We start from the raw sequence: 16052 nt of genomic DNA on the forward strand, positions 1-16052 counted from the left end.
AAAATGAAATTGGTAAGAACTGGTAAAATGCCACAGAAAATGCACCTGTCAACATGCAGAAGAGATATCTGGTATATCTTTCAGCATGTTTTGAATGTGAGTTCCGCCTGTTAATCTTTTATTATGATCTTAGCTTAATTTTCAAGATCTGTACTGCATACGTAACAGGAATACTAACATTTTTCTGCAACCATCAGAAGAAACAAATAAGTTTTAAGAGTTATTGACAATTGATGGTGGACTATAGAGCTAGGAGTAAATTATTTTCTGCTACCTTTCTCTTCAGCAGGTCACATACAAAATATGCTTTAACATAAAGAAGGAAATATACTGGTATTCTACCTACACTACCCCTCCTCTTGTTATTATCAAATATGGTGTCCAAGATGATGATTTTGCTAAAATATTCTCACCAAAGTTTACACAAATAGATTCACATTTAGCTCACTGACCATTTTTTATTGTATTCCTCCGACCTGAGAACTATTTTCCTCAATGTCAGTCTCAATTTTCTTCATTGTTTCATATGAACTTTTGACAAAATTAAACATACAGACAATGACTTCCCTTTAAATACATGCTGCCATTCCAGACCTAAATATCTCCGCCCTACAGCCTGGGTACCCATGGATGCTACAAATGCAACATCAAGCATTTCATATCCCATTGCACTTATGTTTGCATGCAGCAGCACACATTATCTGTATGTGCAAACTCCCTGTGCTTGGAAAAAGCACAAAGGTTTGGAAGTTTAACAGAAATTACTAGTTTTTATGTGTCTTTTAGTCACTAATCATTTTGTCTTTGAAGAACAGTGTTCTGTCACCTCAAGATATTTCTCATCTGATAGTTAACAATCATTTCATGTACTATTCTATCACTAAACTTAATGTTACTATAAAATTCAGATCTTAAAAATTAAAAAACAAAAACAAACACTATGCCACTTTGAAACTGGGCAGAACAACAAGCTTCACACTTTGCCCCTATTATTTCTAAATCTAGTACTGTTTTATCTAATTCATTCACTGAAGTATTGTAAAATTATATCTACTGAACTAACACAGTACTGAACACTGAAACTTGCTTCTAAGAAACTTATTACTGACTACATTACACATAAACATAATAAGTGAAAGTGCAAAATAGAAAGCAGACAGCCTTTACAGAGAATTGTAAATCTTCCACTTTTCTCGAGCAGATATGCTTGGTATCACTGGATAAAAATTTTATTTCTTAAACAGAAGTCATAAATTTATTAATCTATAAAGGAACATGACAAATGTATGGATCCGCAAAGCCAAACAGTGTTACACAAAACAATTCTGGGTGAAGCAATCCATATTTGATCTATGGCAATTTGAAATCTTGCAGTTACTGAAAGCACTGCATGAGGAACAATTGCCAAATAGTTTCAATCGCTCTTACAGATTAGTAAGTATTACCTTCTTAAAAGTTTGTAATCGAATGTTGCCCCAAACCTCTCCAACAGTGGTCTGAAAACCTGTAAAAATAAAAAATTCTTAACTCCTCTTTAATGACAACTGATATCGGGAAAAAACTTTCCACATTAGTATATCTGTTACTAAATGGTAGGGTGGGCCTTATCTGATGGTTACATAAAAATGTCAAATGATATGAATGTACACCCCATCCCCTTTTTGGCATGTTTTGAAAATGTTCAAAGTTTCATTACAATTTTTTAGTATTAAGCCATACTGCATTGGACTTCAATATCTACATAAGATTTAAATACGAGTGAAAGTGTTTTTTTTGTGTTGCTATAAACAACTGAAATCAACCTATGTATGTTTTGCATATATGCTTAAATATATTAAAATGGGAGAAATTTAAGTATTACTATATAACAGACCATAACAAATGTGTGAATGTTGCATAAATCAATACTAGTTTAATCACAACTTTCCTTTCAGTGTCTTTTTACAATCAGGTTATTGCCTCTAGTGATCTTGCAGACATCACACAATGAATTATTTTTGTTGTTCATCATCTGTTAATAGCCCACTGGAATCTTGCATTAACATCACTCCTCTCTCCACCTGAAGATTTTTCAGCACTCTTTGGCACTAAGGTATCAAGGGTCAGAATACCAAGAAATACAAACTTTATTTAAGAAATCTAAATTAATGCTTGAATTTTCATTGCGTTCACACTCTTGACTGAAATAAACTCATCAATTTTCTTGGCTGAAATAATAGAGATTCTAAGCACAGCCTGCCAGTAAACATGTTGATACATTCCAAAAAGCCTATGCCAAAGAACTAACTTACATTTATAAAATAATATTAAGCCAAAAATTAGACTTACCAAACATTTTGTAACTGCAACTGGTGGAACAGTACCTCCTTTCCGTCCACAAAGCTTCCCATTGTAGATTTCTAACAATGTGTGTTTTCGCAACATTATCAGACAGAGATAACACTCAAATCTCTTCATTTAAATACCACATGTGCTGATAAAACATCTTTAGAATACTCTAAAAAACCATTGCATTTAATTTTTCGTAATTTTTTTTTTTTTGTCATTCATAGGTGCACTGACTGATGATGAACTCTGAAACTACTATTTTTCATACACTTTTACAACAGTGTTTTTCAGGCAATCCAATTCACTAACACTGATGGATAGATGAGAATGAAAGAGGAACATTTTCAATGAATAAATTCCTTTGGTCATCTACCTTGCACGATGCAAAGCTGCAGGTGGTCTTACTTGTACTGGGTGGTTATAATTAAAGTGCAGCTACTCACAGAGATCCAGTGCAGGCTGTAATTATTGTATGGCAGTGAAACTTGGTATATATTCTAAAGCATTAATGCTGAACTAATGTATGCCAGAAAAAAATTAGTTCCAATTTTGGCCTTCAGGTGCAAATATGGTGCTATGAATGTGAGAAAGATGTATATAAATGTTTCTGTATTTAACAGATTAGGAATGGGACATGTGCAGAAAAGGTCAAACAAGTGAGAATGGCACAACATTGATTGCATTATTAACCACTGCTTACACAATTTGTTCAATATGAGCACCGGAGATGTTGATAAGATGATGTACAGTACCAGATTAGCACCTTATGGCCACAATAGTAACAAATTTTTTTTAGTGTAAATCGGTTTCGCATTACACCACTATCGCATCTACCAAGTTTTGCTGCCATACAATAATTACAGCCCACACTGGATCTCTGAGAGTAGCTGCACTTCAATCATAACTGGCCAGTAATTTCACATTCACCATTGTCCCCAGAAACATGATGCACATTTGAATGAGTTCAAAGTAATCATTTTTCAGGTATTGTTCTTTTAGCAGTTTCAGAAAAATTTAAATGCTTTGTCATTTTCAACATCGCTGAAACCATCATGTAAATGTTATCTTCATAACTTGCTTTTACATTACATTCCACTTTTCTCCAAGTTTCTTGAAACTAGAACGACCTGAGTAGGATGCAGTTGCGTCATAACAAAGAATTTGAACTTTTTCTTATAGTCCACAAGTTTATGACATTCCAAACTGCCCATGACTATTCTTCCCCACTAGAATTCAGTAATGCAGACACACGATTTCCGTAATCATCTGCAAAGCTGATGACCTAAGGTGTTGGAGATGCAATAGAGTCCAAAATGACATCATCTGCTAAGGTCAGGCTGTAAATTGGGGAATAGACGTTGGTCCCAGAAATCTGTCAGAGGCAGCCTCACACAATGGAAGAGGGAGTGAAACTTAATTACTTGTAAATGAAATCCAGCTAGCTTTTTCATTCTCCTAAAGAATGCAGTGACAATGTGCACAACTGTTTTTAACGAATATAGTTTGCCATATTGGGATCCTGGGGCACTAAGAGTAACACCTGTAAGGCATTCCTGGTCATCATAACAGGGGGAATATGGTTTGTCGAAGGTTGCCACGGAGGAGTCTGCCTTAGAAAGCATCAATTGGGTTTACACGGGGAGAGGGGAGGGGCGTGTGGGGGAGGGGAGGGGAGGGGAGGGGCGTGTGGGGCACAGGGAGGGTGGGAGGGGGAGGGGGGGAGTCGTAGGAAAAGAAGTACATTATCTGGGTGGTGAAGGACAGAAGTACATTATCTGGGTGGTGAAGGACAGAAGTACATTATCTGGGTGGTGAAGGACAGAAGAAAAAACGCACGGTGAGGCAATGGGAAACGTGTTAGTGAAGCTTTAAGCGCCAGAATTGCGAAAGTGCAGGATATGCTGAAGACAGAATTTCAACCTGCATAGCTCAGGCAATGTTGTGCTGTTAAGGGAGTATCCAACTGACCTATGTAGCGAAGCAGCTGTTGGAGAGTCATTTGCATTGTGTTGTGCAACACGTTTGGCAACTGGATAATCAAGTTTGTGGTTTGTCACAGTTTGGCGTACAAGCAAGTGAATAATTGGTTACTTGTCATGCCCACATAGAATGCTGCACAGTAATTACAGCATAACATGGATGCTTTACATGTGGCCCTGCCTTTTCTTTGGTACGAGATAACAGTTTGTGGCTAGTTAACAGGGTTAGGAAGAGATGACATGAGAGTTCTCTTTATAGAAGATCTGAATAGAATATTGTCTGTCAATGAAGGCTCTTGTAAGATTATCAGTTCATTTCGAAAACTGCAGCTAGATCTACAACACACTCCACAAGCCACCTAATGGTGTGTGGCGGGGTATACTTTTTGTACAACTAACTGAGCCCTCCAACCCTCTTCCACTTACAAATAGCACGTGTGAAGAATGATTGACTGTACACATCTGTATTAGCTCTAATTTCTTGATTTTCTCCTCATGGTCACTATGCGAGATGTATGCAGGGGGAAATAATAGTTGTCTCTTGCTGAAAAGTGTTCTCTCAAAATTTCAGTAATAAATGTCTCCACAAAACCTCTCTTGTAATGTCTGCCAATGGAATTTCTTGAGCATCTCTGTAATGCTCTCGCAGAAGCTAAACAATCCCATGAAAAAAAATGTGTCACTCTTTGTTGGATCTTCTCTCTCTCTCTTCTGTCAGTTCTAACTGGTAGGGGCACAGAGAGAAGAACAATACTCCAGAATCGGCAAAACAAATGCTTTATAAGCTACTTCCTTTGTGGATGAGTTACATTTCTGAAGATGTTTCCTATGAATCTGAGTCTGGTATCTGCTTTTCCCACAATTGGTTTTGGTTGGTTGGTTTGGGGGGATTAAAGGGACCAGACTGCTACGGTCATCGGTCCCTTGTTCCAAAGACAAAGAACACCCACAGAGAATAAAAACGAGGAACAGAAGAGATCACAGACGATACAGAACAAGAGAAACAGACAAGGACAAGACAAAACGAACTAAAACCACACAGAGTGTGACGGTGGTTGGCCGACCATAGAAATAAATAAGGAAAAGCCAACCACTTAGAAACACATTAAAAAACCAGTGGAAAATCATAGGCCAAAGGCCAGAATCAACACAAAACAATAAAATAAAACAGAAACACTCAGATTAAATGATAAAATCCCCCTGCCCGAATAAAACGTAAAACTAAGTCAGCCATAGCGGAGTCGTCTGTTAAAAGGGCAGGGAGCGTATCAGGCAGCGCAAATGTCTGCCTGACCACAGCTAAAAGGGGGCAGGCCAACAGAATGTGGGCCACTGTCAAAGCCGCCCCGCAGCGACATACAGGAGGGTCCTCCCGGCGCAGTAAATAACTATGTGTCAGCCGGGAGTGGCCAATGCGGAGCCGGCAAAGAACTACCGAGTCCCTGCGAGTGGCTCGCAGGGATGACCGCCACACAGCCGTCGTCTCCTTGACAGCACGGAGTTTATTGGACATTGTCAGTTCGCGCCATTCATCGTCCCATAGCGCCAAGATTTTGCGGCGGAAGACTGCCCGCAAATCAGTCTCTGGGAGGTCAAGGTCCAGAGATGGCTTGCTGGTGGCCTCTTTGGCCAGGCGGTCAACATGTTCGTTACCCGGGATACCGACATGACCGGGGGTCCACACAAAGACCACAGAGCGGCCGCAACAGGCAAGAGTATGCAGAGACTCATGGATAGCCATCACCAGACGAGAACGAGGGAAACACTGGTCGAGAGCTCGTAAACCGCTTAGGGAATCACTACAGATAACGAAGGACTCACCTGAGCAGGAGCGGATATACTCTAGGGCACGAAGGATGGCGACCAATTCAGCAGTGTAAACGCTGCAGCCATCCTGCAAGGAACGTTGTTCGGAATGGGCCCCTAGAGTGAGCGCATACCCGACACGACCAGCAACCATCGAACCGTCAGTGTAGACAATACCAGAGCCCTGATACGTGGCCAGGAGAGAATAAAAGCGGCGGCGGAAGGCCTCTGGAGGGACTGAGTCCTTCGGGCCCTGTGCCAGGTCCAGCCGAAGGCAAGGGCGACGAACACACCATGGGGGTGTATGCAAAGTAGCCCGGAAAGTAGGTGGAACAGTGAAAACCTGAAGCCCAGACAGAAGCTCTTGGATGCGGACCGCTATTGTACAACCAGACCGGGGCCGACGATCTGGCAGATGGACGACCGATCGCGGGAACAGGAGACGATAATTTGGATGCCCTGGCGAGCTTAGAACATGGGCAGCATAAGCGGCCAGCAAACGTTGGCGTCGGAACCGCAGGGGAGGTACACCTGCCTCCACTAGTACGCTGTCCACGGGGCTGGTGCGGAAAGCACCAGTGGCAAGGCGTATCCCGCTGTGGAGAATTGGGTCCAGCACCTGTAACGCAGATGGGGATGCTGAGCCATAAGCCAGGCTCCCATAATCCAGACGGGACTGGATTAACGCCTGGTAGAGCCGGAACAGTGTAGAGCGGTCGGCGCCCCAGCGGGTGTTGCCCAAGCATCTCAGAGCGTTTAGATGCCGCCAACACGTCTGTTTAAGCTGCCGGATATGAGGCAGCCAAGTCAACCGGGCATCGAAAACCACCCCCAAAAACCTGTGGGTCTCCACCACAGCAAGGAGTTCGTCGGCAAGATAAAGCCGCGGCTCAGGATGGACTGTTCGGCGCCGGCAGAAATGCATAACGCGGGTCTTGGCTGCCGAAAACTGAAACCCATGGGCTACAGCCCAAGACTGCGCCCTACGGATAGCGCCCTGTAGCTGACGTTCAACAGCTGCAATGCCAGTAGAGCTGTAATAAAGGCAGAAGTCGTCAGCATACAGGGAAGCAGAGACAGAATTACCCACGGCCGCAGCAAGCCCGTTAATGGCTATTAAAAACAGACAGACACTTAAAACAGAGCCCTGTGGCACACCGTTCTCCTGGACGTGGGAGGAACTATACGAGGCCGCGACTTGCACGCGGAAGGTACGACACGACAGAAAATTGCGGATAAAAATCGGCAGAGGACCCCGAAGACCCCATCCATGAAGCGTAGAAAGAATGTGATGACGCCACGTCGTATCGTACGCTTTCCGCATGTCGAAAAAGACAGCGACCAGGTGCTGACGGCGGGAAAAGGCAGTACGGATGGCCGACTCCAGGCTCACCAGATTGTCGGCGGCGGAGCGGCCTTTACGGAACCCACCCTGAGATGGAGCCAGAAGGCCCTGAGTCTCCAGTACCCAATTCAAGCGCCGGCTCACCATCCGTTCAAGCAACTTGCAAAGAACGTTGGTGAGGCTAATGGGACGGTAGCTGTCCACCTCCAGAGGGTTCTTTCCAGGTTTCAAAACGGGGATGACAATGCCTTCCCGCCATTGCGACGGAAACTCCCCCTCGACCCAAAGACGGTTGTAAAGATCGAGAAGGCGCCGCTGGCAGTCCACTGAAAGGTGTTTCAGCACCTGACAGTGGATGCCATCTGGCCCAGGAGCGGTATCAGGGCAAGCAGCGAGGGCACTGCGAAATTCCCACTCACTAAATGGAGCATTGTAAGATTCTGGGTGGTTGGTGCGAAACGAAAGGCTCCGACGTTCCATCCGCTCTTTAATGGAGCGGAAGGCCTGGGGGTAATTCGCAGAAGCGGAACTCATAGCAAAATGCTCTGCTAAGCGATTTGCAATGACGTCGGAGTCAGTACAAACTGCTCCATTCAGTGAGAGCGCAGGGACGCTGGCAGGTGGCCGATAGCCGTAGACGCGTCGAATCTTGGCCCAGACCTGCGAGGGAGTGACATGGAGGCCAATGGTGGACACATACCGCTCCCAGCACTCCTTCTTGCCTTGGCGGATAAGGAGGCGGGCCCGCGCACGCAGCCGTTTGAAGGCGATAAGGTGGTCGAGGGAGGGGTGTCGCTTGTGACGCTGGAGCGCCCGCCGGCGATCTTTAATCGCTTCAGCGATCTCAGGCGACCACCAAGGCACAGCCTTCCGCCGAGGAGACCCACAGGAATGGGGAATGGCAGATTCGGCGGCAGTAACGATGCCGGTGGTGACCGATTGAACCACCGCATCAATGTCATCGGTAGAGAGAGGCTCAAAAGCGGCAGTGGAGGAGAACAAGTCCCAGTCAGCCTTATTCATAGCCCATCTGCTAGGGCGCCCAGAAGAGTGGCGCTGTGGTAGTGACAAAAAGATCGGAAAATGGTCACTACCACACAGGTCGTCATGCACACTCCATTGGACAGACGGTAAGAGGCTATGGCTACAGATTGAAAGGTCAATGGCGGAGTAGGTGCCATGCGCCACACTGAAGTGTGTGAAGGCACCATCATTTAACAGCGAGAGATCGAGCTGCGACAATAAATGCTCAATGATGGCGCCTCGACCTGTTGCCACTGACCCACCCCACAGAGGGCTATGAGCGTTGAAGTCGCCCAATAGCAAGAAAGGTGGCGGCAATTGGGCGACCAGTGCAGCCAGGACATGCTGCGAGACATCACCATCCGGTGGAATGTAAAGACTGCAGACGGTAACAGCCTGTGGCGTCCACACGCGTACAGCGACAGCCTCTAAAGGCGTCTGGAGAGGGACAGACTCGCTGTGCAGAGTGTGAAGGACATAAATGCAGACGCCACCAGACACCCTTCCACAAGCTGCTCGGTTCTTGTAATAACCCCGATAGCCACGGAGGGCGGGGGTTCGCATCGCCGGAAACCAAGTTTCCTGGAGAGCAATGCAGAAGAAAGGGCGAAGGCTGAGAAGTTGGCGGAGCTCAGCTAAATGGTGGAAAAAACCGCCGCAGTTCCACTGGAGGATGGTATTGTCCATGGCTGAGAAAGGCGTGAAAGGACTGGGAAGGCAATTTACGCCGGTTGTTCACTCACTGCCACCGATTCAGTACCCGGACGAGAGGCATCCATGGCGGCTGAGGGACCAGCGAGATCAAGGTCCTCAGCGGACGCTAGAATCTCGACTTCATCCTCAGACGCAGAGCGCGAAAGGTGCGGTGGGGTTGGTGCCACCGCAAGTTCTTTAGCCTTAGAGGTCTTTCTCTTGGACTTCTCTCGCTGAACCTTGGGTTTCACCGGCTGGGAAGGCTTCACCGATTCAGTCTCCGGGACAGAGGAGGATCGTGAAGCCCTACGCCCGGCTGCTGGTGAGGACTTATGCCACTGGTGGCCGTCATCCTTCCCGCTGGGGGAACCCTGGGAAGGGAGCGTCCCAAGGGAACTCTTACGGGCGAGAGTAGCCGAAGAAGTTAGGCGCTTCTCCGGCTGAGAAGCGGGGACGGACGTCCCCGACGGGTGGGAGGACGTTGCTCCTGAGGTAGGTGGTGCAGGAGCAACCGGTTGGGGAGAGCCCCCAACGGGCAAGGGGGCAGAAGGAGTCGTACTGCTTATCGAGCTGGCTGGAAGTCTCACAACTGATGGAGCTAGCACAGTTGTTGTAGCAGCTGCATACGAAGATGTCATTCTCACAGGATGGAGTCTGTCATATTTCCGTTTGGCCTCAGTATAGGTCAGCCGGTCCAGGGTCTTATATTCCATGATTTTGCGCTCTTTCTGAAAGACTGTGCAGTCAGGCGAGCAAGGTGAATGGTGCTCCCCGCAGTTGACGCAGATGGGAGGCGGGGCACATGGAGTATCGGGATGAGATGGGCGTCCGCAATCTCGACATGTGAGGCTGGAAGTGCAGCGGGAAGACATATGGCCGAACTTCCAGCACTTGAAGCACCGCATTGGGGGAGGGATATAGGGCTTGACGTCACATCGGTAGACCATCACCTTGACCTTTTCCGGTAACGTATCACCCTCGAAGGCCAAGATGAAGGCACCGGTAGCAACCTGATTGTCCCTCGGACCCCGATGAACGCGCCGGACGAAATGAACACCTCTACGTTCTAAGTTGGCGCGCAGCTCGTCATCAGACTGCAAAAGGAGATCCCTATGGAAAATAACACCCTGGACCATATTTAAACTCTTATGTGGCGTAATAGAAACGTTAACATCCCCCAACTTGTCACAAGCAAGTAACCTGCGGGACTGGGCGGAGGATGCCGTTTGTATCAGTACTGACCCAGAGCGCATTTTAGACAAGCCCTCCACCTCCCCAAACTTGTCCTCTAAATGCTCTACAAAGAACTGAGGCTTCACGGACATAAAAGATTCCCCGTCAGCTCTGGTACAGACGAGATACCGGGGCGAGTATCTTTCGCTCTCATTCATAACCCTTCGTTCCTCCCATGGTGTGGCCAGGGAGGGGAACGATTTGGGGTCATACACATTAGCCTTGAATTGAGCCTTGGAACGCTTAGAGACTGCTGACGGCTGGCCGCCAGCAAGAGATGATGTACCACGCTTCATTGCGGGTCATCCGCCCTGATGCCACCTACTCCGACCAAGGGCCCTCCCCACGGGCGCCACCCAGCCACAGCAAAGGCCACCTGGCAGGATGGCCATTGCCGGGAGTCCCGATGCCCCAGGGAGATGGGCATCTACTCCTTGGCATACGTGGGGAGTGAACGGCGCAGGCATCAGTAGAGCGATCCCTGTGTTGTCAGGGGGCTACAACCAAGAGGGTACATGGCGACCCCACCACAACGGACTGGCTACCGTGCTGGATCTTAGGTGCAAAAATGGCCAAGGTCGTCGTCACAGTTAAAAGAAACACTGCAGAGTGCAGCGTGGTAATCGCCCATGAGATCGAAAACGAGCGGGACACCATCGCAACGACGAGAAAGACGGCAATAGATCTAATTGCACGAAGGATACAGTGCACCATGTAAGGTGCCCTTCCCCAATTGGCTCGCTCTTCGGAATAATTTGGATAGATGGAGGTCAAACCCGAGAGGGGACCATCACATAAGGCCGAAACGTTTGAGACTCCTTTTAGTCGCCTCTTACGACAGGCAGGAATACCGCGGGCCTATTCTAACCCCCGTACCCGCAGGGGGACAATTGGTTTTATGTGATCGTTCCACTGAAGGTCGTTCTGGTTAGTTACTTGTAGAACTTTTGTGGTAGATACTGTTTCCAGCAATTTGCATTCAATAGTGTAGTTGGACAGTAGTGAATATCCTGTTGTCCCCTGCATATGTGGCATTAACAGGTAGCAAGGGTTTATGGAACAGACTTTGACAGCTGTTGAAGTGAAGGTACTGTTGGTGCACTTGATATGAATGGGCATATTTATGGAACCATCTGAGAGGTGGAGACCATCATCTATGAAGGCATCTCTTTGGGCTGAGAAGGAGCAGGCGAAGCAGATCTTGGAGTAAGTGTTAAGGATTGGAGAAAGGAGTAAATGTTGGCCCTGCCACGAGATCAGATTATGAAAATGTCATTAATGAATCTGAACCAGACAATTGTCTTAGGCTACAACAGTATAGCGACGAAGCCTCCTGATGGCCCATAAATAAGTAAGATGGTGCCATGTGAGTACTCATGGCAGAGGACCACATATTTGTTTATATTATGTTGGTGCATAAGCTCATAGTGTTTTTGGATAGAGCACAGCAGGAAAATGGTTTTCTCATTTTATGGAGGATTGTTTTAACATTAGTTACTCTCCACATTTAGGAATACCTTCAGGATGTGAATATCATTTAAACGCATTAATCCACAATGAGCCTTGTCAGTGTACTCAAGAACTGGAAAATGTGATGAACTGTAATCATTCCACCACTGTGCAACATCTGCTTGCAATGCGGAATGTTTAAGATTTGGGTGTATGGGTATCGCATGCTCTAAGCCAAAATCGTAAAAATTAACGGGTGGCAGTATGTGCATCTCTGCTACCAACCTAATAAACTTGGCCTTGAAAAGTGAAATAATTGTGGGTCAGGAAGTTGTTGGCTAGGAGGATTACGGAAGAGATGGTAGGTTCGGTATCAGGATGACGGTGCAAAAGGTAGCATGGGGTATGGTGTTTAGGATGTCGCATTCACTATGACCAACAAAAGGAACTAATGGTAATGAGACAAGAACTACCGAAAATTGCCAAATTGCGGCGGAGCACAAACTTGACATCCAGTTGTTGAACATGCTGCACACAACAACGACGACTTAAACAACAGCTTTAATACACCCTTTGGATACTCCATTCCAGCTTAAGTTTCTCTAAACTACGCAGGTAGGAATTTTTGCTCCAGTATAACCTGTGCTCTTGCAATCCCCCTGGCCTAAACCTCCACTAACTTCTTTCTCACTGCCTCACCTTTTCCCTTCTGTCTACACCCCTCTTCCCATCCAAACCGTGTACTGGTTTTTCCACAACTCTCGTCTGCCTCCCCTTATTCATATAAGCTAACACACTCTCTCTCTCTCTCTCTCTCTCTCTCTCTCTCTCTCTCTCTCTCCCCCCCTCTCTCCCTCTCCCTCTCCCTCCCCCCTCCCCCTTTTTTTCCATTACCCTCCCCCTTTTTCTCCTACCTGATCCCTTTTCATCAGCACCTTCCTCTCCATCCTCTGCCTCTCTCTACCCCTATGCTCTATTCTCTGAACTCCTTTCATCTTGTTGTGCAGCTGCTGTGTCTTGTGTCTTCTGGTGAAACATGTGCCTCACAGTACGATGCTACTCCCTCTCCACCTCCATCTACTGGCAACTGCTTTCAATAATCGATATTCAGTAATCAGCCTCACTGCTAGCACAGGCATCTACATTTGGATGTCTGTGCGGTTGTGTATGTAAATGTGTAATCTTACTAGAAAAAGAGTAAGGACTCAAAAGCTGTTTTCTATTACAGGGTGTATACACAGATAACAGGGAAAAAAAATTCCAGGGGAAAACACTTTTTCCTGGCTGTAAATACATTATACTATCGGTGGAAGTACAAACTTTCTATTTTAAGTGACAACATACTTTCCCTCAGAGCTGTAAAACTTAACAATTCTTTGAATGGTAAAAGTTTTATACCCTGGCATCGAACTTCCCAGAGCTAAGAAATGACCACCTCCCACACTAAAGGGAAAAACCCACGTTTTGTAAAAATCTTTGATGCATGTTAACATGTACACTGCATATTTCCTGTGTTATTGAAAATATAAACATGAATTCCACCAAATACAGCACGGCAGCTTCTGAAGCACTGGAATCAAGATTGTGACGCACTTTTCCTGGCCAATCATTGCTGATGTCACATGATCTCGCCAACCAATGACAATAGATATTCAGAGCATAGGACTTGTGAAAAATCACTGCAACAGATGAATATTTGTATCAAGCATGATTACAAATTTCACTGCTGTGCATCAAACACTTCGTGGGTTATCTGACTGAATAAATGATCCAAGCAATGGAATATTAAAAATGTAGGAAAAGGTAGAACTCTACTTACTGTAAAGAGGACATGTTTAAGTTGCAGACAGGCACATTAAAAGACACTTACACTTTGGCTACAGCCTTCATCAATAAAAGATAAACCCACCATACATACACAGAAGCAGGCACGCCTCACGCACCCATGACCGCCACCTCCATAAACTCTGGCCCATGCTGCTGGAGTTGGTGTGTGTGTGTGTGTGTGTGTGTGTGTGTGTGTGTGTGTGTGTTTTGCTGATGAATGCTATGGCTAAAAGGTTTGTGTAAGAGTGTCAATTATGCCTGCCTGGAACTTAACATGTCTTCTTTACAGTAAGTAGGTATATATCTTTCCCTAAACTGTTGAATAAATGTTCCGTTCAGCACTTCGATTTTTCCACAGAATAGCCAATTTTGTGTGAAATTGCTCAAGAACTCATCTCACAGTTTTTAAGGATAATTATACTTTCCGCTATCATTATTGTGTGATTTGTAATTTATGCAAAAACCAAAATAGATGTGAAAAATGAACATTAAAGCTTGGTCTTCTTTAGTGTGTGTTACCCTTTAAGAAACATCAAACACAAATGTGCCCTAAGAATTTTAAATAATGGCACAAATGGCTGGTCTTCGGGGCCCAACATTTTTCTAAGTTGCTGGTCCTCAAAGTGTTAAGTTTTGAAAGAGAGTCAAGTGCTCTGCAATTTAAGAAATTCATTGAATGTTTTCCCACATAACATAATTTATCTTTCACAAGAGGAAATTTACTTTGGAAATACCACTTCTCAACCCCCCCCCCCCTCCCCAATTGTTTTTCTGTGAATCATTAGAAATGTAAACAGTTGGTTGTCACACGCATCAAAGCCATTTGTTGTTAAGAGGTATTTCATAGTGTTCGTCCTACAGCCTTTTACACATTTTGCTGTCGGCAGATGCTTGTGTGTGCATTGTTTTGTTGTTGTAAATGGTCCATTTTCTTTGCAACTAAAGTTTTATTTTAGTGTTATTCACTCATCTATGTCTTATTACCACAGTATTATGCTAAGTAGTGGTCTAGAGTAAAATTCTTTGTTAGAACATCAGTTCTTACCAGTCAAAATTACAAAAATTTATCTGAAAACAAACGACGGAAAATTCCTGGAATTCTAAAAAAAATTCCCAGGTTTTTCCTGGATGAAAAAATCTCTCTCTTTCTTCTGGATTTCCTGGGGCATATATATCCTGTTATGTGTTTCTGTGTGCCACACACTATTCCTTTATGGAGAAGTGGTTGCCTTTTGTTCATTTTATGCATATTATCTACCAATTTTGATCATGGATCAAATTGTTGGACCTGGAAACCGAAATATCTCAGTGGAATACAAGCAACTGAGATGCACTTTCTAAATGGGATTCCTGGGTAAGACAAGAAGGGACAAGATACAAAATTAAACAATACTAAACATGCTTCAGACCAATCCCCTAAAAGAAAACTATGGATGGAAATTGGCTGAACTGATTTAGCCACATTAAAAGAATTGTAAAAGGAAGATTATCATGATGAAGTGGACAGAATCTGGAAGAAGACAGACTGGAAAATCATGAACAGATGGAGAGACCTGGTGAAAGATGATCAAAACTGGAGAGGACTACAATGGAAGAAAATGCTGAATGACAATTTTAACAGGTCAGCCTCACACGAGGATGACCTATTAAAATTTTGGAATCTCTAAATACATACTCCTGATTAAATTTCACATGGTTGTATCCAAATCCCATGCCACTTTCCTTAATTTTGACCCCATCTTCACCGAGGCTCAGCTGCACAATTCTGTTCACATGAAACCTGCTATGAAACAACAGCATTCACATTTTGATAGCTGCCATCTCTTCAATATCAAACATTCCCTCACATACAGCCAGGCAAACATATTTTCTCTGATGCAGACTCTTTGCAACAATACACTGCCATTCCCACCTCAGCTATCATAGGATATAATTACCCCACCAGCCTACTTCAAAAGCAAATTTTCCAGCCCACCATACCCATGATCCCTCCAAAAAAAAAAACAACTTAGGAGTACACCACTAGTCTCTCAGTATTATCCTGGTCTGGAATGTATTAATCAGCTACTACAATAAGGCTATGACTTCTTAAGATCATGTCCTGAAACAAGATCCGTTCTGTCGAGCATTTTGCTCACCACACATCTGCCATATCCTGGTCAGACCCTATGCTCCTCCTCCACTCATTTCCCTGTGGTTTCTACCCCTCTGGCAGCCCCCCCCCCCCCCCCCCCCTGTAAGACTTGCCCTATGCACACTTCTACCACAACCTAAACTAGAACTGTAACTGGCAAAACATTATCAAAGGGAGAGCTACATGTGGAATGACACACGCCATGTACCACCTGTTATGTAACTATGTGTCAGCC

General features: G+C 45.0%; 1 protein-coding gene and 1 non-coding gene across 2 annotated transcripts in view; both read right to left on the reverse strand.

The window, feature by feature from the left end:
* The window catches only part of LOC126484462 (RNA 3'-terminal phosphate cyclase), an 88503-nt gene that overhangs the window by 31686 nt on the left and 40765 nt on the right, over nucleotides 1-16052 (reverse strand). The window contains exon 5 of the mRNA XM_050107988.1: nucleotides 1446-1504. Coding sequence (XP_049963945.1) covers nucleotides 1446-1504 — 59 coding nt within the window. The remainder of the gene's footprint in view (nucleotides 1-1445; nucleotides 1505-16052) is intronic.
* Nucleotides 1281-1407, reverse strand: LOC126485643 (small nucleolar RNA SNORA79). Its single transcript, XR_007588059.1, has one exon. It is a non-coding gene; the product is annotated as a small nucleolar RNA SNORA79 (small nucleolar RNA).

The sequence above is a fragment of the Schistocerca serialis genome, chromosome 6, assembly GCF_023864345.2.
Source record: "Schistocerca serialis cubense isolate TAMUIC-IGC-003099 chromosome 6, iqSchSeri2.2, whole genome shotgun sequence".
NCBI classification, from domain to species: Eukaryota; Metazoa; Arthropoda; class Insecta; order Orthoptera; family Acrididae; genus Schistocerca; species Schistocerca serialis.